Here is a 22,222-nt window from a genome sequence, read left to right as displayed (position 1 = left end):
AAAAATTTATTTTATGAAAAAATATACTGAGAAGGTATTGGAAAGTGTAGGAAGAGCTGGTAATGTACATAAAAGAAAATAAACAAAAAGAAAAAAATACCTTGCCCAGAATATCTTGGTCCATTCTTCTATTCAATATCTCCATGTAAACTTTCAATTTCTCTGATAAAACCCCAGTTGATATATTATTTGATATTAATGCTTGAAAATAATAGTCTGATGGGCATAAAATTTTTTTATTCTTCTAAATTCAAAGCTTTTTATCATTATCAAGTCAACAGAAGTCCATACTACTGCACTACATTATCTTTGCAAAAATTCATTTAAGTGACGTTGATTTTATTTAAGCCTTTAGAGCCTGGCCATCGTAAGTTCCTCCATCTCTCTCTTTCTCTAGCTCTCTCTTTCTCTCTCATATCATTGCTCTATGAAAACATTTAGATAGGGGCTTGATTTTGCCTTTTTATCAAAGGCAGGAATACAGCTCCTGAGAAATCTTTGTTGTCTCATTCATCCATTGAAGAAATACTTTCTGAGCTTCGAATAGGTGTCAGATGCCCCACTAGATTACCAAGGTATGCATGTCAGTGTCTTTGGACTGCTAAGAAATCACAATTTATTCACTTTATCGTTAACAAAGAGCAAATACTGGTTTTTGAAATAGTCATATTTTTCAGGAGGCAAGAATTTATACTAATAATATTACCTATTAATACAATAGGAACAATAATGACAGAAACAGAACTTTGAATTTCCCTGTAGACTGCATATTTTTAAAAGAAAGTCATTTAATGAACATAGAATATTTACAAGTTCGTATCATGTTATATTTTATTAAATAAATTTTAAATCCTATTGGTTAGTGCATCAGACCATGACCAAGGTTAAACCTGTGCAATTGCCATGCAGGTGGGCAAATTGCACATGCTCAAGGAAATAGACCATGTCAGATACCATCCTTGAAGTCTGTGTGGGCACCAGAAGCAGACTACAGTTGGCAGCAGAAGAAACCAATCAAATTCTCAGCTGCTCTAGCTCTGAGCCACTCTCTAACCTCTCTTCCCAGGGAGAACCAGCCTCACCTCTGGTTTCAACTTCCCCAGGGAAGACTAAGAGGGGGAAATGCCAACTCTCTTTCCGAAGTGAGGAGAACAGCCGGAATAAGATCAGATATGGAAAGAAAAGCCCTAATACTCAAAGCCTCTTCTAGTACCAGTTTCCTTCTCATTTGCTCAAACTTTTCTAGAGCCTTGTGCTTACCATACAGGATAATGTTTGCTACACAAGACAAGTACTGGGATCTTTCTTCCAACAGATTCCTGAAAAGAAGGTGGGAAGCTATGATTTCCCCCTTGCACTCCCCTAAGCCATCGATCTTCACATCGATTTCATACTACCTGGGACTTTTGGCAAAACACAAACTCCCTTATTAATGGCCTAGTTTCTTGATGCGATATTCACCTTGAATGGTTTTATGCTAGCACTTGGCCAGTAATTAAAGGAACCTAGAAAGGAGTGGGGGAAAAGTGGTGGGGCTGAGCTGGGGCAAGAATAGGGGATAAACCCTATGATAAAAGACATCTGAAACACGTCCTCTTTACCTTCTCTTTTTCCTGACGCGCAGGCTCAGCGGCCATGGCTCACGGGCCCAGCCGCTCCGCGGCATGTGGGATCTTCCCGGACCGGGGCACAAACCCATGTCCCCTGCATCGGCAGGCGGACTCTCAACCACTGCGCCACCAGGGAAGCCCCCCTTTCTTCCTCTTTGGTGGCTTCTATCAACCACCCTTGGCCACACCCTTCATTCCTTCCATAATCACCTCTCCAGGCTCAAAAAAGGGCCTGTGAGAGACTGATTTTTTAATCCTCTTCCAAAACAACCTGCTAGGCTAAAACAAAGTAAAGGATTCCTGGTTTCGTATCTGATATAAGCTATCCTCTGAACAAACCCTGAAACACATCTTGTTAAACAAAATATTAATTTTTATAAGGGGCATAGAAGAGCATGCTCTTGTTTATTTTCATCTAGCATAGTTCTGTGGGGATTTATATAATAATAATAATAATAACTGTTATTATTATTAAGCCTGAATTTAAATAACCTGAACCCCTAGTTAAATTATAAACTTTGGGTTGCTCCCCCTTTTTTGGTGTGGTTCATTTCAACCATATTAATATACTTCGATTTTAATATTCCCTTAGAAGTACAACAGTGTTTTCTCTGTTGAATTATAAATCTAATTCTACCTACATTTTAATATTAGGGTGGTATTTTTTTTTTTTTTTTTTTTTTTTTTGCGGTACGTGGGCCTATCACTGCTGTGGCCTCTCCCGTTGCGGAGCACAGGCTCCGGACACGCAATCTCAGCGGCCATGGCTCACGGGCCCAGCCGTTCCGCGGCATGTGGGATCTTCCCGGACCGGGGAACAAACCCGTGTCCCCTGTATCGGCAGGCGGACTCTCAACCACTGCCACCAGGGAAGCCCTAGGGTGGTATCTTGACTATTCCAACATAACATTAAAATTTTTGTTAGGGAAATAGAGGAATGTTTTGGCAAGAATAAAAGTTTTTGCATCAGACAGATCTGTGAATCCTAGCTCAGTCACTCAATAGCTGGGTTACCTGGAGCCAACTATTTATCCTCTCTCAGCCTCAGTTTCCTCTTCTGTAAAATGGGGGTAAAATCCACTAATTCCTGTGGTTGTTTTAAGGATGAGTTAAGAATGTAAAGTGCTGTGTGTGATGCCTGGCCTATAGAATACTCAGTACAGGTTTATCCGCATTCTTTAAGCCCATTTGCCATGCTAAGTGCTCCACGGATGTGATGCCAATCCCTAATCAAGACATGGCTACAAAGATGTATGCAAAGAATCCGTAAAAGAAATACCAATTTAGTTAGAGACATATGTTTTGCACCAGCTAATTACAATTCAAGGCAAACTGTGTTCAGGCCTATGGTAAAGGCATATCAAAATTTATGGGAGCACTAAAGAAGGGGTACTCCAGGGAAGAGGGTTCTTGGAGATGATAGAAGAGGCAATAGCTGAACTGAGACCTTGAGGATGGATGACTTTTGGCATGTAGAAAAAGAAACTGGCAGTGGATTCCATGAAAAGGCAGCAAGGCAACTACAAAGATGTAAAAGTGGGAAGTGCTGAGGGATGCAAAGCAGCCCAAATACATGCAGTTTGGGCTGTGGGAAAGGAAGTGAGACCGTCAGGATGTACTGAGGCCAGAATGGGAAAGACCTTGAATATAATCCTAAGGATATATCCAAGTATAGACGATTAGGAGAAATGAAATTCAAAAAACAGTCATGAACGAACACTAGAGCATTCTTATGGAAGTAAAAGCTCCCAAACAAGTGTAGGGTTGTAGCTATAGAACTTAGCATCAAGCAACTGCCCCTTTTATTCGACAGTGGATAATACCAGCCTTCATGCTATTGGAACATACTCAGTCAATTAAGAAAAGTACTGACTGCCGGCTGCAAAATATCCCCATGGTGCCAAAATGTCTGTGGAGTGGGTGGGGAGGGGGAGGGAAGGTGTGATAATTAAAAGAATTGTTACTTGCAGTGTCACAGGAGCCAATGTGTTAACTCTGCATGCTGGAAGCTAGACTGCTCCCAGCTGCCACGGGGAGGGAGGATGTGGTTTGATCCCTGGCACCACTCGTTGGGACAAGATGAATCACAAATGTGTTAATAGTGAGGTTCCACGTCATAATGTGCCAGATGGAGGTGGTTACATCTCTGATTGATTGCCTCCTGGCCAAGTCAGGGGTTTTCCAGAAGGCGAACGTCTCCAAATTGGTGTTGGAGCTCTAGGGATCAGCAGGTCTTTATTTTGGTCAACGTGGACCTGACATCCTTGACTTTATGAAGTGTGGCTTCCCCAAGACACAGGCAGCCAGAAACAGTACGTGGATGAGGAAAGATGTGATGAGGGTGTGATACATGGAAGAAAGTTTTGCGCTGGACTAAGCGTGGCTGTTAGTGAATCTATGTATGCACTGGAAATAAGGGGGTGGAGTGGGGGTGAGGAGATGCACTAGACAACCCGCCCGTGAACGAATTAAATAACTAGAGAGAGGAAAGGAAAGAAAAAGAAGAGAAAGAACAGGGAGGAAATGCTTCCCAGCCTCAGACACCAAGTCCCCACAGCAGATGAACCCGGATGCCAGGCTGAGGCCACCAGGCAGAACTACAGAGCAGAGTAATGTGGGGTGACCTTCCCGCCTGTTCCGTTCCTTTCCATTCACCCCAACTATAACCACCCAGCCCTTTGTTGTTGTTGATTTTTCTCCCCAACGCAAGCTTCCGACTATAAACAGCCAACTACAAGGGCAATAACTGTGGCATCCTACTGGGAGCTAACGCAGCCTCTCGTGCAGGCGCTGGGTCCTAATACAGGACAGTGAATAAAGCTTCATTACAGAACAATGGAGTTAGCTGCCAGAGCCTACAGATTTGAATAAACAACAAATAAGCAACATCTGCTCCAGCATATGTGTATGGTAAAAAAAAAAGTCACAAAATAAAAGAATTTGTAAATGCCAAAAGCAACATGAAACTGGCAGTGCTACTGTAGGGTGAATTTTTAATTGCACATGCAAAGAGGCAGGCTGTGGGTATTAGTCTCACATATGTCTTGTTGCTGCCAACCTGGGAGTATAGATGAATTTAATTAAATAAGGATTATCCCTTCTCCCCAGTACAATTACTTATTTATAACAATGATAAAATTGCCTAATAAAAATTGTAATATTTCAAAAACAAGCCTAGAAAACACTCTGCTTTCTGTAAGTCGTTCAGGGCTGTTTGAGTTTGAGTGTGTCTTTTAAAATTAAGTCTTTGCCTACTGCCAACGAAGAAAACAACAAGCAGTAACACTTATCATAAAGCCCGCTGCAGTTAAACAGCCAAAGATGGTATCATGGAGAAATATAAAGAAGACGCAGAGCAGCATGGGAATTGGCCTTCGTGGGGTGTGCAGAAAATTAAGCAATTGGACTCAAATTGAGGCCAGGCGACTGAGCCAAGGGACAGAGCCACTGAGACTTGTGCTCCACCAGTGTACTGGTCCTAATCTGTCTTGTGAACAGGCAGCCTCAAGTGATCAGTTCCCTTCATTCTGGCTATCCTTTTCCCTGTGCACTAACTCCCCCAAAACAAGTAACACTACCTAGGCCAAGCAAACAACCAAAGAGGTGGGCACTTCTGCCCCTCTTCTCATTGCCAATAGAGTCCATTTTTACCTTCAAGTTAGCAAATCACACCATCGGGGAGGTCAGTGGTAATAATCCAGGTATGAAGCCATAAACACCAAAGTAGATTCATGTGTAGGAGGTTATTATAGAAATCAGTATCTTCTGAGTCTCATGATCTAAGTTTGTTTTATATTTGAGCAATGTTGTTGTTTCAATAGACTTTCTGCACTAGGGTTTAAGGCAAGCGCTAAGAGCTCGTCACCACAGGGATTCTCTCAATGCCAATTTAGAAGGCAACCAGAAACAAAAGACAGTCAGGGGCTCTGAGATGTGTGGCCATGGGCAACCACACTATCTCTGTACATCAGTTTCCTCATCTGTGCACTGGGAATGATAATGATAGAATCCACCTCCAAGGGAGGATTCAATGAATTAATAGATGGAAAGTGTCTGGAAGTGTGCCTGACACAGAGTGAGCACTCAGATGTTGCCAGGAAGTTAAAATGATGCTTTATCAAGGCACTTAAATCTGTACTTGGCTCTTTCCCGGATGTTAGCAGCTTTCAATTCATCTTTTGCTTTTTCCTCTTGACACTTATCACAACTGTACATTAATAATTAATTAGTTTCTCCTAAATCTTGTAAGCTCCATGAGACTAGGCTCTGTTTGGCTTCCATCTGTAACCCCAGCACCTAGAACAGGTTCTTGTATGTATAAGTGCTCATTGAATATTTGTTGAATGAATTAATTCAGTATGGAAGGAGGACAAGATCCTGGCTTGAATTTTGGTCCTTCCCTTGGCCAGCTGTGTAAACTTTCAAGTTAATTTATTGATGTCTTATCTCTAAAGAGGAAAGAATAGTGTGATCATTACATTAAGTAATATAATTAAAACTGCTTGGGACACTACAAATCTGTGTATTGATGTAAATTGTTAATTGACAAGGAAATGCTCCTTCATTATAATTGTAATTGATTGGAGTATAAAGCTCAGCAACAGATTTCACATATATTCTGATAAACCAACTTTCTGAGAGATGTTGCTGAAATGTGTATAGAAGTGAAGTAAATTGTCTACATTACTTAGTACTAAATGCAACATGAATAAAATGAAGGAGCAATTCACAGATTTGAAAGGTATGTACAAATTGGATAAATTCCTAATTTACAAATATTGAAATCTATGACAGTAAAACCATTAAAAAAAACCATGCACTACATTTTAAGCTAGTCATTATACTCTGCCCATAATGCACTGTTGCAACATTAAATCACTACTGATGAATTAGAATTGGGCACTCTTTTGGCTAAGACAAGAGAAGCCCAGAAGGCGACATGACCAATGTGGGGAGGCAACATGTATGTATGGGATTGCCTGATGGGTCAGGCACTGTGCTAGGCTTACTGGGTAAACAGGACAAGATTCCTACCCCTAAAAGGAACACAGTTTGGCACAAGAGAGCCAGGTTTCTCCAGTAAGTCCTGTGGAGGTGTCATTCACCAAGGGCAATAACAGCAAAAGGAAGCGGGTATAGGTAGAGAAAATAAAGGAGGAAGAATAGCAGGGACTATGGAATTTGTCTGCCTAACAAAGGAAACACGCCATTTTTGGTGTTTTCTAAATTTGAATACCAGCCTCTTTGAAATGACAAAGAAGGAAGAAGAGGGAGAGGGAGAGGGAGAGAAAGAGAAGGGGAGGGGAGGGGAGGGGAGGGGAGGGAAGAGAAAGGAAGGGAAGGGAAAAATTGAGAGAGAGTAAAAGATTCTAGTTTAGTGGTAACTGGTGAGGAAGACCAACCAGGAGATAGGATATAAAAGTTATCTCTTCAAAGTTCTCTAGGTCCCCAAATGTACTCAAATTGTAAAAATTAACATTTAGGATTATCTTCATTGAATGATTATTCTGTGTAGACAAATTAGAAAATACAGATAAGCAAAAGGAGGAAAAACCAGATGTAATTCTATCATCTGGAGACTGCCATTGTTAACACTGTGATCTCTCCCTCTTTCTCTCTCTTGATTGATTGATCAAAGGATTGATTTTTGTTGTTGTTGTTGTTGAAAATGTTTGAAACTTGTTTCAAACATTTTCATTTGTACTGTACAAAATGTAAGAAGGGGAAAGACAAAATATTACCTGAAACTCATCACCATGAGACGGTCACCAAACTATTACCTGTAGTTTATCTCATATGTAATTTTTATGTGTATTATATAGATTAAATATGTAATTTTATATAAGCAAATTGAGATATTTTTCTGTAGGAACATGAGTTTTATTTTGACTTGTTTTTATCTCCTAAGTCTTTAACCACTGTGGCGTAAAATACCAGTCGTGTTCTCATTAATCACTGCATGATATGCAGCATTATTTATTTAAACAATCTTTTATGTTGGATATCTAGGCTAGTTCTGATTTTTTTTAATTTAATTTTTTTGGATTATTTTTATTTTTCACACCTCTTTTAAAACTGTTTTAGGATAACTTTCTAGAGGGTGCACACAGCTCAGAAGGTAAACCATTTGCAATATTTCTGATACATGTTGTTATATTGCCTTTGGAAAACAATGTGCATACTTGACAACATTAGATTATATGATTTCTTAACCCTCCATCAATTTAGTAACTCATTTGTCTATTTTAGTGTAATTTAAATTTATATTTCTTAGATTACTACTGAGGTTGAAATTTGCTTCATTTACATTATTTTGAATTTATAGTGTTAACTTTGAATTTTCTGCACTTTTCTATAAGGTGGAGGACTCAGTCCCCAAGTCTTGGATTTGGTATTTTGCTTTGTTTGGAGGAGGAAAGTGTCACTTATACTTATACTTTTTTATTGAATTCAAACATCACTGCATTTATATCTATGGCAAAGTAGCCTATACATTATGTGTGTGTGTGTGTGTGTGTATAAGATATAAATGAAATAATCTTTGCATTACAGTTTGTTAGATATTTTAATAAATATTCCAAGAACACCAGCAAGGAATACTTATTTCAATATTCTTCCATTAAAGGCATATTATCAATTATAATATTAATATCTTTTCTATCATATTTTATTATTTCATGTTTGACCTGTAAAAGATGAGAGGAATAATAAAATCTCTCAATTTGAGTGGAGATGTTGGTCAAAGGGTACAAAGTTGCAGTTATTCAGGATGAGTAAGTCTAGAGATCTAAGGTACTGCATGATGACTATAGTTGGTAATACTGTATTGAATATTAGAAATTTGCTGAGAGATTTCGGGTTCATTTATTACACACACACAAAAAGTTAACTATGTGAAGAGATGACATGGTAATTAGCGTGAGTAATCATCATCATAGTAATTATTTCACTGTGTATATGTACATCACATTATCACATTGTACACCTTAACATATATAATTTTTATTAAAACATCTCCCATTTTCATTGTGTCAATTTCCTATAGTATCACAGAGTTTATTTTGCTAAGTAGTGTTATGAAAATAACATATACACATGGTAACATAATAGAAGATGCCAATTAATTTAAAAGATGTGAGTTTCCCTTCTGTTAAGGTACTGCCATTAACAGTCCCTTGTACATTCTTTCAGAAGCATCCTGCACATACTTTCCTCCCTCAATAGAAATATAGTCTTTCAACACAAAGAGGTATGTATATAGACTCTTTTGCACGTATCTTTTTCCCCCTCCTTTAGCAGGTGTATATCTCAGAGACCTTTCGTATCAACATATAAATATCTGCCTCATTTAAAAAAATAGATTTTAATGTCAAAATAGATTAATAGATTTTAATGTCAGAATGTACAATAATTATTTGAAGCAAACATATTTTTGGCACTTAGGCTGCCTCTAGTTGCTTGTTATTATAAACATTTTTATAGTAAAAAATCCTTGTGTGTACATCTGAGTCTATTGGTAGGTCAAGTTTCAGAACTATAATAGTTGCACTAAAGTTACATACATTTAAAATTGTGCAACATCAACAGATTATACTCCAAATAATTATGACGATTTAGCTTCCAACCAACACTGGGTGTTTGTTTTAAATTTTTATTATCACTGGGTATTATATAAATCTTTAAATATTTGCTAATATGGTAGGTGAAACACATGTTATCATTATTGTTTAAATTTGTATTTCTTTAGTTACAGGAGACACTGATCATGTTTTACCATTTTTATGGAGCTTGTATATTTCTCCCCTGGACTTTGTATCTATTTCCTTTCCTCATTAATCTAATAAGGTTTTGTTGTTGTTCTAATTGATTTCTACAGGCTTTTTACAAATTCATAAAATCAGTCTTTATATATTAGATGTTAATTATTTGGTATGTAATGATTCATAATTTTTAAATCTTAAATGTGGTTTATAATTTTGATTAAATTTTTAAAGTCTTCTTTTTAATTTTTTTTACCTTGAAGTATACTTTATTAGATTTTAATATGATAAACCCTAATTCGTTTTTGTCTTTATTTCTCTTTTATCCTATTTCCAATCTTTCACAGTAGTTTGTTATAATAAAATAGAATTTAAACAAATTATTATTGTAAATTTTATTTTTAACTCGTTACTTTGTAATATTTTGTTTCAAAAAATTTGACAATAATTAATTAACTTTGTATGTTTAGCTGGTTTTTACTTGAGTTCACTTTTTCCATACCCTATTTGAATTATTCTAGAGTACTTTTTTTTTTTTTTTTTTTTTTTGCGGTACGCGGGCCTCTCACTGTTGTGGCCTCTCCCATTGCGGAGCACAGGCTCCGGACGCGCAGGCTCAGTGGCCATGGCTCATGGGCCCAGCTGCTCCGCGGCATGTGGGATCTTCCCGGACCTGGGCACGAACCCGTGTCCCATGCATCGGCAGGCAGACTCTCAACCACTGCGCCACCAGGGAAGCCCCTAGAGTACTTTTTTTTTTTTTTTTTTCTTGCAGGATCTTAATTCCCTGACCAGGGATTGAACCTAGACAGTGACAGCTTGGAGTCCTACCACTGGACTGCCAGGGAATTCCCAGGACTAATGTTATTTTGAGTAACATCTTAATCAGTCAGGACATTGTCCTAGAAGGGTAGTGAAGGGAATACTTCATGAATCTTCCTTTGAGAATGACTTTAAGCTGCCCTTGCATATAGAAAAAATATGAATGGGTATAAAATCATTGGTTCACATTTTCCCACTTCTAAATTATGTGTACATCAGTTTACTCCCATCTGCCATTTAGTGTTCCTAATGACATGTTGGAACATTTTCGCTTGTAAGTAACCTGTACTTTTCTGTCTGGAAATTTGTGGATTACCCCTTTCCCCACCTTATCATTGTATCTCATACATTTTACTGTGATATTTAGGTGTTCTCATTTCCTTCATGTACCTAGACTTAATAAAAACTATTTTTGTTGCAATATTTATTTATTTATCAAAGGTAAGATTTAGCTAATTTACACTACATTTTACTGTGATATTTAGGTGTTCTCATTTCCTTCATGTACCTAGACTTAATAAAAACTATTTTTGTTGCAATATTTATTTATTTATCAAAGGTAAGATTTAGCTAATTTACACTACATTTTACTGTGATATTTAGGTGTTCTCATTTCCTTCATGTACCTAGACTTAATAAAAACTATTTTTGTTGCAATATTTATTTATTTATCAAAGGTAAGATTTAGCTAATTTACACTGCTACTGCACTCCCTTTGTCCTTGTATTTCTATCATCTATCTATCTATCTATCTATCTATCTATCATTATCTATCATCTATCTGAACATTTCTTACTTTCGCGGTCTATCAGCTTTAATCATTATCTTGTCAACCTTCTATCTAAGGTAAAGACATTAGTGTACTGCACTGAATGTTTTCTGTTTGCTCCTCCAGATCTAGTCTCCTTTCTTCTCTACTCTATGTGTCCCTTACTGACCATATCAATGAGCTTCCTTGATCTCTGGCATCATCTTGGGTTTGGCCATTGGAGATTGGAGGATAGCGAGAGAGGGAGTTTGGAGTATTTATTTTCCCACCTGCCTCCTTGCTGGGTCATCCACAGCTTGGCTGCCTCACTCTACAAAAAACCACAGCTTTCCATACAGCTGTTCACCCCCCGGTTTCAAGCACTACTCCTTCCCCTGCCCCTGCAGTCCTAAGAGTGGTAATTTCTCCCTAATATTTCCAAGCCTAGGATTTGGGACCATTCATTGCTGGGCTTAAACTTGTTCATACGTTTATGGAAACTACTTTTGAGTCACCCAGGTTGAGTGCCATCTGTTTTCTTTTTGGATGAAAGTCCCTGTTCTTTCCTCCACCTTTCTTCCAACGTTTCATCTACCACTTCCCAACAGCTATAATTCTACCTTCAAAATGTTTATGTGACGAGAATTAAGTCTCTGTGTTTGCCTATTTGTTGATTCTCGAAGCTGAAAACCAATCAACAGCATTCACATTGTTATAGCTGTGTAAATATGATTCAATGCAGAGTCTGTAGTTTGGTCAGGTGGCATTTCCTTTTCTTTATGCCCGTTGCCATCAAATGGTATTAGATACCATTAATTTTAAGATTTCTATTATTTATGTACCACTAAAAAAGGAAAAACCCTCTGCCAATTAAATTATGACCTGCCATCAATTGTAAGATGTATCTTGATTTCAAGGGAAAACTGTTCATCTTATAATTGATGAAATACAGTGGTCAACTCTTCCCTTGCCCTCTTGACTTGTCCTTGAGCAGTTCTCAGCCTGGAGTCACAATCCATTCCACAGCCTGCATTATTCTTCTCATTCACCAACCACATGTCTTCCAACTGCAGAGGAGTCATTTCAAAGTTGTATGGTATAGTATTTAAGAGTACAGACTCTGGTGCTAGATGACCTGAATGTGAAACCTGGAACCACTTTCTACTATCTGTGAGGCCATGGAAAGTTACTTAACCTCTCTGTGCTTCAGTTTTGCCATCTAATAATTAGAAATAATAATAGTGCCTAACTCAATGGTTTATTTTGAGGATTAAAAGGTGTAATGCACGTAAAGTACCCAGAACCTGTGAAGTACCGGTTACACTCTGACTGTCCTTGTTAAACATAATGAAATTGCTCTGTGAGTGGGGCCTCCTTTAAATGCCCCTTACTGCTTGGGTCTCAAAGTAGCATCCCCAGTCCTCCTCCAAATGGTAGATGGGCACACAACAGGGCACTACTGTTCCCCAATTAAATATCTTCACCAGTCTTTTCTTTCTCTCTTCAACTTGTCCCCTCTTTAAATACACAATGAGCTCAAGAGTTGTGGAACTGAGTCCTACAATTTCCTTAGAAAAGCTGCATATACGGATTTGTCACATGTTGACTTTGTATCTGATATCTGTTTTAGAACCTCAGTCAAAACTAAGACGGGAAGAGTCCAACTCTAACCACCTGTTAGGACTATGTAATATACTCCTTGGATCTGTCTTCCTTGACATTTTGTTTATTATATCCATTTCATTTTTCTACTTGATTCTTAAATAATTTCTCACACATGTCTCCTACTTTTTAAATTCAGTTATTTTTCTGCAGTATTCAATCTGTCACTTATGCCTTCATTGTAGTTTTCTGAATTATAATTTAATTTTTCTATCAGCTTTTTGCTATACCTCTGTGATTTTTTAAACTTTTTTTTTATACAGCAGGTTCTTATTAGTTATGTATTTTATACACATCAGTGTATACATGTCAATCCCTATCTCCCAAGTCATCCCACCACCCCCACCCCACCCACCCTGCTTTCCCCCCTTGGTGTCCATACATTTGTTCTCTACATCTATGTATCTATTCCTACATTGCAAACTGGTTAATCTGTACTATTTTTCTACATTCCACATATATGCATTAATATCTGATTTTTATTTTTCTCTTTCTGACTTACTTAACTCAGTATGACAGTCTCTAGATCCATCCACATCTCTACAAATGACCCAGTTTCATTCCTTTTTATGGCTGAGAAATATTCCATTGTATATATGTACCACATCTTCTTTATCCATTTGTCTGTCGATGGGCATTGAGGTTGCTTCCATGACCTGGCTATTGTAAATAGCGCTGCAGTGAACATTGGGGTGCATGTGTCTTTTTGAATTATGGTTTTCTCTGGATATATGCCCAGTAGTGGGATTACTGGATCATATGTAATTCTATTTTCAGTTTTATAAGGAACCTCCATACTGTTCTCCATAGTGGCTGCATCAATTTACATTCCCACCAACAGTGCAAGAGGGTTCCCTTTTCTCCACAGCCTCTCCAGCATTTGTTGTTTGTAGATTTTCTAATGATACCCATCCTAATCGGTGTGAGGCGATACCTCACTGTAGTTTTGATTTTCATTTCTCTACTAATTAGTGATGTTGAGCAGCTTTCCCTGTGCCTCTTGCCCATCTGTATGTCTTTGGAGAAATGTCTATTTAGGTCTCCTGCCCATTTTTTTTTTTTAACACCTTTATTGGAGCATAAAGTATAAAGCTTTACAATGGTGTGTTAGTTTCTGCTTTATAACAAAGTGAATCAGCTATACATATACATATATCCCCATATCTCCTCCCTCTTGCGTCTCCCTCCCATCCTCCCTATCCCACCTCTCTAGGTGGTCACAAAGCACCGAGCTGATCTCCCTGTGCTATGCGGCTGCTTCCCACTAGCTATCTATTGATTTTTTAATGGTTGCTTTAAATCCTCAGAATTTCACAGTGTACTTTATTTTCTTTTTTTATATTTTATTTATTTATTTATTTTTATTTTTTGGCTGCATTGGGTCTTCGTTGCTGCACATGGGCTTTCTCTAGTTGCGGCGAGCAGGGGCTTCTCTTGTTGAGGAGCACGGGCTCTAGGTGTGCGGGCTTCAGTAGTTGTGGCACGCATGCTCAGTAGTTGTGGCTCGCGGGCTCTAGAGTGCAAGCTCAGTAGTTGTGGCTCACGGGCTTAGTTGCTCCGCGGCATGTGGGATCTTCCTGGACCAGGGATCGAACCTGTGTCCCCTGCATTGGCAGGTGGATTCTTAACCACTGTGCCACCAGGGAAGTCCCTCGTGGTGTACTTTAATATCGTACCATTTCACATAAGATGTAAAAACTTTGAGCTATATTGATCCATTTACCAACCTCCCCTTCCTCCATGCTGAAAATGTCATATGTATTACATTTATGTATGGTATAAACATCACAGTTCACTGTCTATCATTAGTCTGAAGAGCTTCCTTTAGCATTGTAAGTGCACTGTAGAACTATACTAACGAGTTATGGTTATAATTTCCAAATGAATCTAAGTTAACTCTCAGATTAGTCAAGGCACACCTTTCCTGTCACTATAAAATCAGCAAACACAGAAAAATTACCACAGTATCTAGCAGTTCACAATTAGAGGCTATTCCAAAAATGTCCACCAATAAAAGAATGACTACAAAGAATCATTTGGAATCCTCAGAAATGAATATTTTCAGTGAGATGAGAATTGTTATATGTTTCCTTCTTATATTTATATTCCCTCATCGTTCCAGTGATAATTTTTCAGTGATAAAGGGAAGATGGTACATTTGTGGCCTTGGGTCCCCATCTTTCATAAGAAGAAATTTTGCTCAAATTCATTTAGGGAAATGCTTAAATACACTTTTTCTGCTAATATTCAGAGTATTGTGCTTGAGTAGATGAAATAGTCTTTAAAATATCTTCAAGTTTTAAAGGTATTTGAAGTGTTCATCACATGCCTTCATCTATTTGTATGTATATATGTGGCTTAAAACTACAATTCATTATTACTTCCATGGTTCTGTGGATTGACTCAGCTTAGCTATGTGGTTGTCGCTTGGATTCTCTCAGGCAGTTGCAGTCTGATGGCATCTGGGCTGGAGTCATTTGAAAGTTTGACCAAACTGGGTAACTAAGATGGCTTATTCACAGGTGAGCTCATTCAAGGCTGTCCCACCAGAGTGATCACATGTGGCATACCCACATGTTGCACTTTTCACACAGAATGAGCTAGGGCTAGGTTCCCAGAAGGAATGTTCCAAGAGCAGGTACCTCAAGAAACAGGAAGCAGCCAGGTGGGTTAAAGGATAAGCTTGAAAGTGGCACATCATTTCTGCCATATCCTATTGGTCAAACAGTCCATGTGCTTTCATCTTTTGAGTAAAGTCATCTTTTGAACTTTGTGTAAACATTCATTCATTCTTACGTGTATATATTTAATATGTACATATATAATTCATATATATGTAATCCATTCATATATATCAATCAAAGTAATAATTTTCCCTTTCCCTATTAATCAAACTAGTTTTACTTATTTTTTCTCAGTCCTATTTTTTCTTGGGTTAACAACACTTTTTGAAAGTAATAAAATCACATTTGCTTTACTATAATTCAGATTTTCTCCATTAGCCCAACCTTTACCCATCTTAATTTGTTCTATGAATTTGAGATTAAATGTAAATTAGTGCTTTTGCCTAACTTCCCAAATCATTTTTTGGAATGACTGGGGAGACTTACACGGTATCAGCAGACCTCTTCATTGAATGTCAAGGAAGGCAATTCCTATTGGCAAGGGGACCTCCAGCTTCACTGAGAAGCATTCAATTAGATGGAAAACAGATGCTTATTTTTGTCTTATAAACCTCAGTGCAGGTTAGTGGTAATTACTTCGAAGAGCAGAATAACAATTTATGTAATCAGCAGGACCCTATAATTACTAATGCATAATTTCTAAACAGCGTTTAGCAAAATGAGGCCCATACATACACTTCGTAATGAAAAAAATGTGTTTGACACCACACTAAATTAAATTTTAAATTTGCATATTTTCTTCTAGGAAACACGCGAGCTTCATCTGCTTTATTTTGCTTCACCAACCCCTGTCTACTTTTAGCTCTTTTGTAGGATCATGGAGATGCTGAATCACAATGATGGCTGAATGGCAGCCTAGGAACCAGTAGTGGAGAATGACTTCCTTCTCTGTTTTCTAGGGTAATATAACACCAGTCTAAGAGATGATTTGGAATGTTACATCTAGGCAACTTGTTTCCACTGTGAGATTAATATGATGGTCATAGAATCACTTAATGTAGACTATAAGTGCCAGCAGAGAACTTAAAAATTATCTGTACTTATCTCTTTATTACAGACGGAAAAACTGAGGTCCAGTAAAATATGACTTGTGCAACAGCAAGCAGTTGGCAGTAGGAGTAAGAAAGTATTCACTCAGTTAGTCCCAGGTCTGTGTAAAATCCATTTCATTAGCCTATTTGGGGCATATAGAGTTTTTGTTAGACAATAACGCATACTACATTAGCCCCAGGGATACTGGACATTTCTGTAGTAAGTATTTTGAAATTTACATGTACATATGCATTGCTAGCAGGTGTTTAATAATAGTAGGTCGTAGTAGTAATAGTAGGTATAGCATCTCTTGAAGATAATTTAAGTTCTACATATTAAGAAAATTGGGCACTAGTTATTGACATTTTCTTTGTGAAAGACCATTGAGGAAATTGTACACCTTGATGAATTCTTACCTACAGTTCCTGAGGTCATGTCAAGAGGATTACCAGCCTCTTCTTCAAAGCTCTGGACCTGAGACACCAAAATGCATCAGTCTCATTAGAAACGCTTTCATAATAAATTCACTTCATTTATTTAATCAACATATAATGAATACCTACTGGCTACTGCCAAGAGGATTAAACAGGATTTCTGAACTCAGAGAGCTAACAGTCTGTGGCAGGCAGGTGGTATGTACAAGGCACTCATAACAAAGATTCAAAGAACTAAGGGAGTTAAGAAGAGGCAAAGGGAAAGATCACTTCTGGGTGGAAGGAATAGAGGCCCTGCCTGGAAAATGTGGCATTTGAACTGAACTTAAATAATATTATTACTATTAACCTAGAAATATTTTTTTTGTTCCTAAAGAACTTTAGCTATATTTGGAGCAAGCAAGTTATTTCCCATATTTAATTTTAGCTCTCTAAGGGATTTATTTACAACTTGGTAAATTTGTGGAGAGCAATTCAGGAAATTTCATAACTCAGTTGCTATATAAAGCTTAGAAAGCTCAAAGAAAATTTGATTTTCAAATTGAGAGAGTAGAATTTATTTTAAAAATTCTTTTAAGAAATTAATGAATATTACCCTATTAATGAGAATAAAATTATTAAGACAAAATAATAATTATTTCTTTAAAAATAACAGCTTTCTATAGAAACGATAAATATAAAAAGTTAAAGAAGGCAAGAAAATGGTTACTGTTATTATTTTGGAGCATGTCTTTGCAGGTTTTCTTTTAATACATTAATTCTGGGTATAGTAACGTAGTCAAATTTTCACTCAAAATTTGGAGGGACCTTTTTTCCCCACATCATAAAATTTCTTTGAAAACACCATCTTCAATGAGCGCACAATAGGCCATATTTTGAAGGTACATTAATTTACTTAATGATTCTAATGTTGGAAAGTTTTCTAAATTTTGCAAATAGAAATGATGCGGAGATGAGTATCTCTGTACATAAATCTATTTCTACATGTCATATTATTTATTTGGGATTCATGTCTGAATATTGAAGGCTGAATCAAAGGATGAAAACATTTTAAACACTGTGGTACATATGGCCAAAAATTACCTTTAACCCAGGAATAAACAGAGGACTATGAGGATATAGCTCAGCAATGTAAGAAGAAATATTTATTCCCTCTTTTTAATCCTTCATCTCTTTTTTCACAGAAGGTACTTTATACTTGTAATTGATTAGACATACTTCTTAACATTATTTTTACTGGTTTTGTAACTCAAACCAGTGTGCACCATATAAATTTTTCAGTATAATAAGTAAATTTTTTCTCTGTGACTGTTATCCTGGAGAAAAATCCACTTAGCGCAATGTAAAGTACCTATTCATCTATTAAGAAAAAGAACAACAACAAAAAAATTCCGAATAATGTAAAATGGAAACCAGGTGTACTCCTGGGTTATTCCACCTGGGCCCAAGTTATTAATAAAAAAAAAAAGAAATAATTATAACGTTTGAAACATTTCTCACCTAAACAAGATGCTGACTGTCATTGTTTAATAATATGGGTAACATTCTTACATAGGAGTTCCAGAGAGCAGGATCCTTGTATGTAAGTGAGAGGGAAGGTTAAAGATGTTATATTGTAGATACAAAGAAGCATCCTAAGAGAGTCTACAATTACAGAAGGTTCGTAAGTATTAAATTCTCATAATATATTTGGGAATTAAAAAAAAGAAAGGAACAGACTCAGTTTAACTCAGTAAAATTAAACACAAAAATGTTGATTTTTGCATTAAAAATCTATGTACAACTTGGTTGGAATCATAATTTTGAGAAGTGAGCCAAATATTACCATATTCAGCCTTTAGTAGGACTTTAGGGAAAGCATCATAGAGTGATCTGGAGGCAGAATTTGGCCAATCAGAGTTGAAATTCTGATAGGTAGATATTTAAGTACATTGGTTTATGTTTTAACTGCCATGAAAATCTGCCAATTTCACACACAGTTTTCATTTCTTATATTTTTAAATTTGCCATTAAAAAATGACTATTAAATCTGGCATTAGCTCCTGTTTAAGCTACAACCTACCCAAGTTTCATTTACTCATACACTGGTTTTGAGTGAAAGAAATATTTTTCTCCCAGTCTGTGTGATGAAGATTTAATATTTTAAATATACATTTTTAAGAAAACAAAATTCGGGACTTCCCTGATGGTGCAGTGGTTAAGAATCCGCCTGCCAATTCTGGGGAAATGGGTTCGAGATCTCGTCTGGGAAGATCCCACATGCCGCGGAGCTACTAAGCCCGTGCGCCACAACTACTGAGCCTGCGCCTAGAGCCCGTGCTCCGCAACAAGAGAAGCCACCACAATGAGAAGCCCGTGCCCACAAGGAAGAGCAGCCCCCGCTCACTGCAACTAGAGAAAGCCCGCGCGCGGCAACAAAGACCCAGTACAGCCAAAAATAAATACATAAGTAAATAAATTTATTAAAAAAAAGAAAACAAAATTCAAATAGTGAGTTTTTTAATATCATTTTGAAGGCTCTCTCTGCCTTATATATATATATATATATATATATATATAGCCTCTTACACAAATCTGGGCAAATATTAAAGAAACACCACAAACAAAGTTGGCTTCAAAGTTCAACAGAATATTTTGTTTTTATATGGAAGCCACTCACAGACTAAATTAATATTATCAAATACTTCTAATATTAATTTACTCGTTTATGAATATTTACCAAGTTCCCACTATGTGCCACAAAACGTGAGGTTTTTATTTTTATTTTTGGTGTCTGAGTGTGTTCTCCCTTACCACACCTATATATACTAGTACGTATTGCTTTTCCTTGAATAATTGCCATGTAAGAATATTTGAAAGTTTGCCATGCAAGGACTAACGTTCTTTTCTTAGTTCTTTATGTTGAATATGATGATATTTATCTCTCCCTGTACTCTCACATATAGATGACACACAAGGAACTTTGTTCTCCTCTAAGTCAGTTTAGTTTGATGCAGAAGAAGCTTAGTAAGGGGACCGTGGAGTCTAATGAGGCTTTTGTCAACAGGCTGGAGTTTGGTGAATTTCCTGTTTGGATCCTAGGAAATAGACAGCAGACTGAATAATGGCTTGCAGATTGTCTTTATAGTCTTTATAGTAATTTAACTATTAGTTTGGTAATTAAATAATTTTTACAAGACTGAATAAAAGAAAATACTCTTTTTTAGTGCCACCTGCGATTGTATTCAAATCACGGCACTTGACCAAAGCTCTGTTTTTTCTCCATTTATAATTTTTATTCATTTTTATGCTACTGTTTTAAAGTCAGATTAATATTTTAAGGTTCCTAAAATAATTTTTGACATAATACATATGCATACAAAAACATATACACATAGATATTAGGATCATTAACAGCTATCTATTTTGAGGCAATTTTTATCTCTTTGTGGGATGGGGAGACCTACCAATAGGCATTCTTAGACTTCTTTTAAAGTTATTGTTAAGCTTTAACATCCTACGATTTCCTTGATTGTCTCAGCCCCCTGGCTGATTAGGAGCCCCTTTTCTTACTCCCCAGATATCCAAACTTGTCTCTTTAGTCACATAAAAGTTTATCAGCAGAGCTGTCACTCTCCCTACCATGTTATTGGTTTTTGTGCTTATCCCTGCCACTACACTGTGGTTCCCTTGAGGGCAGAGTCTGTGTCCCAGAGCCTCACATGTAGTGGGCTCACATGTAGAGTGTCTCACATGTAGTGGGCCCACATGTAGAGGGCTCACATGTAGAGTGTCTCACCTGTAGAGGGCTCGAAAGAGATTGGCCTGACCTTGGGACTGGCATATAAATATCCTACCCGACTTCTAAACAATTTACATGAAGAGGGGGAAAAAGCCTTGCTCTTCTATACTTTCTCTGTAATTAAAGAATAAGGAGATGAGTGAAAATGTGTATGTATTTTTTAAAAAGACTTTGAAGTACAGTTGGGTGTGCCACATCTAAATGACAATGAAAATTAGCACGTGTCAAGGAAGGTGGGATGAAGAGGCAAAGAATATGTGTGAAATGGAGGTCAAGCTATGTGAGTATCACTAAATCCCAAAGCAAGCAAACAAATAAAATGCTATCAAACCCAAGTCCCTACTTTTTTTTTGTCCAAGGCCCTGCATTAGGTGTTGCAAGGGAAATATTCCCCCCCCCCACCCGCCGAGACATATTCCCTTGAGGATAAAATCTAATCCTCAAGGAGCTGACAGTCCAGCGGGGGAGGTGTTATCAACACACACACACAATCTTTACTGTAACAAGCTCTCCCTGTCAAGGCTACGGGAATACAGAGGAAGAGTGGTGAGCTACCTTCACTTAGTGGCAAGTAGTTGAACTGACCCTCAAAGAAGGTGAAACACAAAAAGTTAGAGAGTAGATGAAAGTATACTGAGATGCATAATAAAACACTGAGGAAAAGCAAAGTGAAAAATAGCCTGTGGATTCAGTTGTGAGAAAAAAAGGAAAAGAAATGGGAGAAAGCAAAGGTTGGCTTCATACTAGTTTAGTTCTGACTGAAGTAACTAGAATGACTTTAAATGTCCTAGATTAAACAGAAGTTTGGAATAAGATGTAATGCTGAAGGGTTGAAAGATGAAGGGGTTAAATGAGGGGTGGAAGGCAAAAGATGCCTTGGTGGGAGTTACTTCCCTTAGAGGTTGAGTACACTGACCTCTTCCATTTCGAAGGAGGCTGGTGCTTTGCCTGCAAGACAAGACAAGCTCTTGAGTTTGTTAGTCTGAAGTGAGTTCTCCTTTTGAGTTCTGTCCTTGACTAACCCCTCAGACACACAGGAAGGAGGAGCCTGCTTGGCCAGCATGGATGAGTGAGGACGCTGCTTGCTCAGAAGAGCTTGGGGAGGATCACAAGGTGTCAAGTCATCACAGGCTTGAAGAGACCAGTGCTCTGCTGAAAGAGACAAATGACTTTGGTCGTGTTTGTTTGTCATGGCAACTCTGCTCCACACCCTGCTTCTGCAGAGGCGATGGAAAATTTGTTTCTCATCTTCAGTGACTGGGATGCTCCCAGGCTATAATCCCTTCTAGCGTTCTGCTTTGAACCTATCCTAAAAAGTTCACCCATTCTTCTTCCATGCGCCTTGGTTTCACTCACTGAGGTTCTTTGCACACTTTTCCCTTCATCTTCCTCTTTAGCTTTGTTCTGCAGGACGCTGACATCATTCAGCAAAGATGAGAAAGCACTGGCCACATGATCCCATATTTCCAGCTGTTAGAAACAGCCTGAACAACACCGGCAACACACAATTTTTAGTTTCAACGAAACTGCATTCATGTGGTAAAAACTGAAGAGATTTGTTAACACGTGTGATTTTCAAGATGGGAAGGACTTTAAGTTTCTGAAACTCAAGTTTTCCTTAGTGTGTGCCATTGATTACTATGGAGGAGATGCCCCTACATAACAAGGTATCACTGCATTATAGGGAAA

The 22,222-nt window shown here is 37.6% G+C and overlaps 1 protein-coding gene across 1 annotated transcript in view; it reads right to left on the bottom strand.

Annotated features, from left to right (window-relative positions):
• Positions 1–22,222, bottom strand: part of ITPRID1 (ITPR interacting domain containing 1) — a 70,294-nt gene that overhangs the window by 26,741 nt on the left and 21,331 nt on the right. The window contains 3 exon segments of the mRNA XM_007466129.1: positions 16,719–16,792; positions 21,450–21,730; positions 21,733–22,017. Of these exon segments, the coding sequence (XP_007466191.1) occupies positions 16,719–16,792; positions 21,450–21,730; positions 21,733–22,017 (640 nt within the window).

Source organism: Lipotes vexillifer, unplaced genomic scaffold (assembly GCF_000442215.2).
Source record: "Lipotes vexillifer unplaced genomic scaffold, Lipotes_vexillifer_v1.1 scaffold150, whole genome shotgun sequence".
NCBI lineage: Eukaryota > Metazoa > Chordata > Mammalia > Artiodactyla > Lipotidae > Lipotes > Lipotes vexillifer.
Note: the sequence above shows the minus strand (reverse complement) of the source record. Positions and strands in the feature narration are given on the sequence as shown.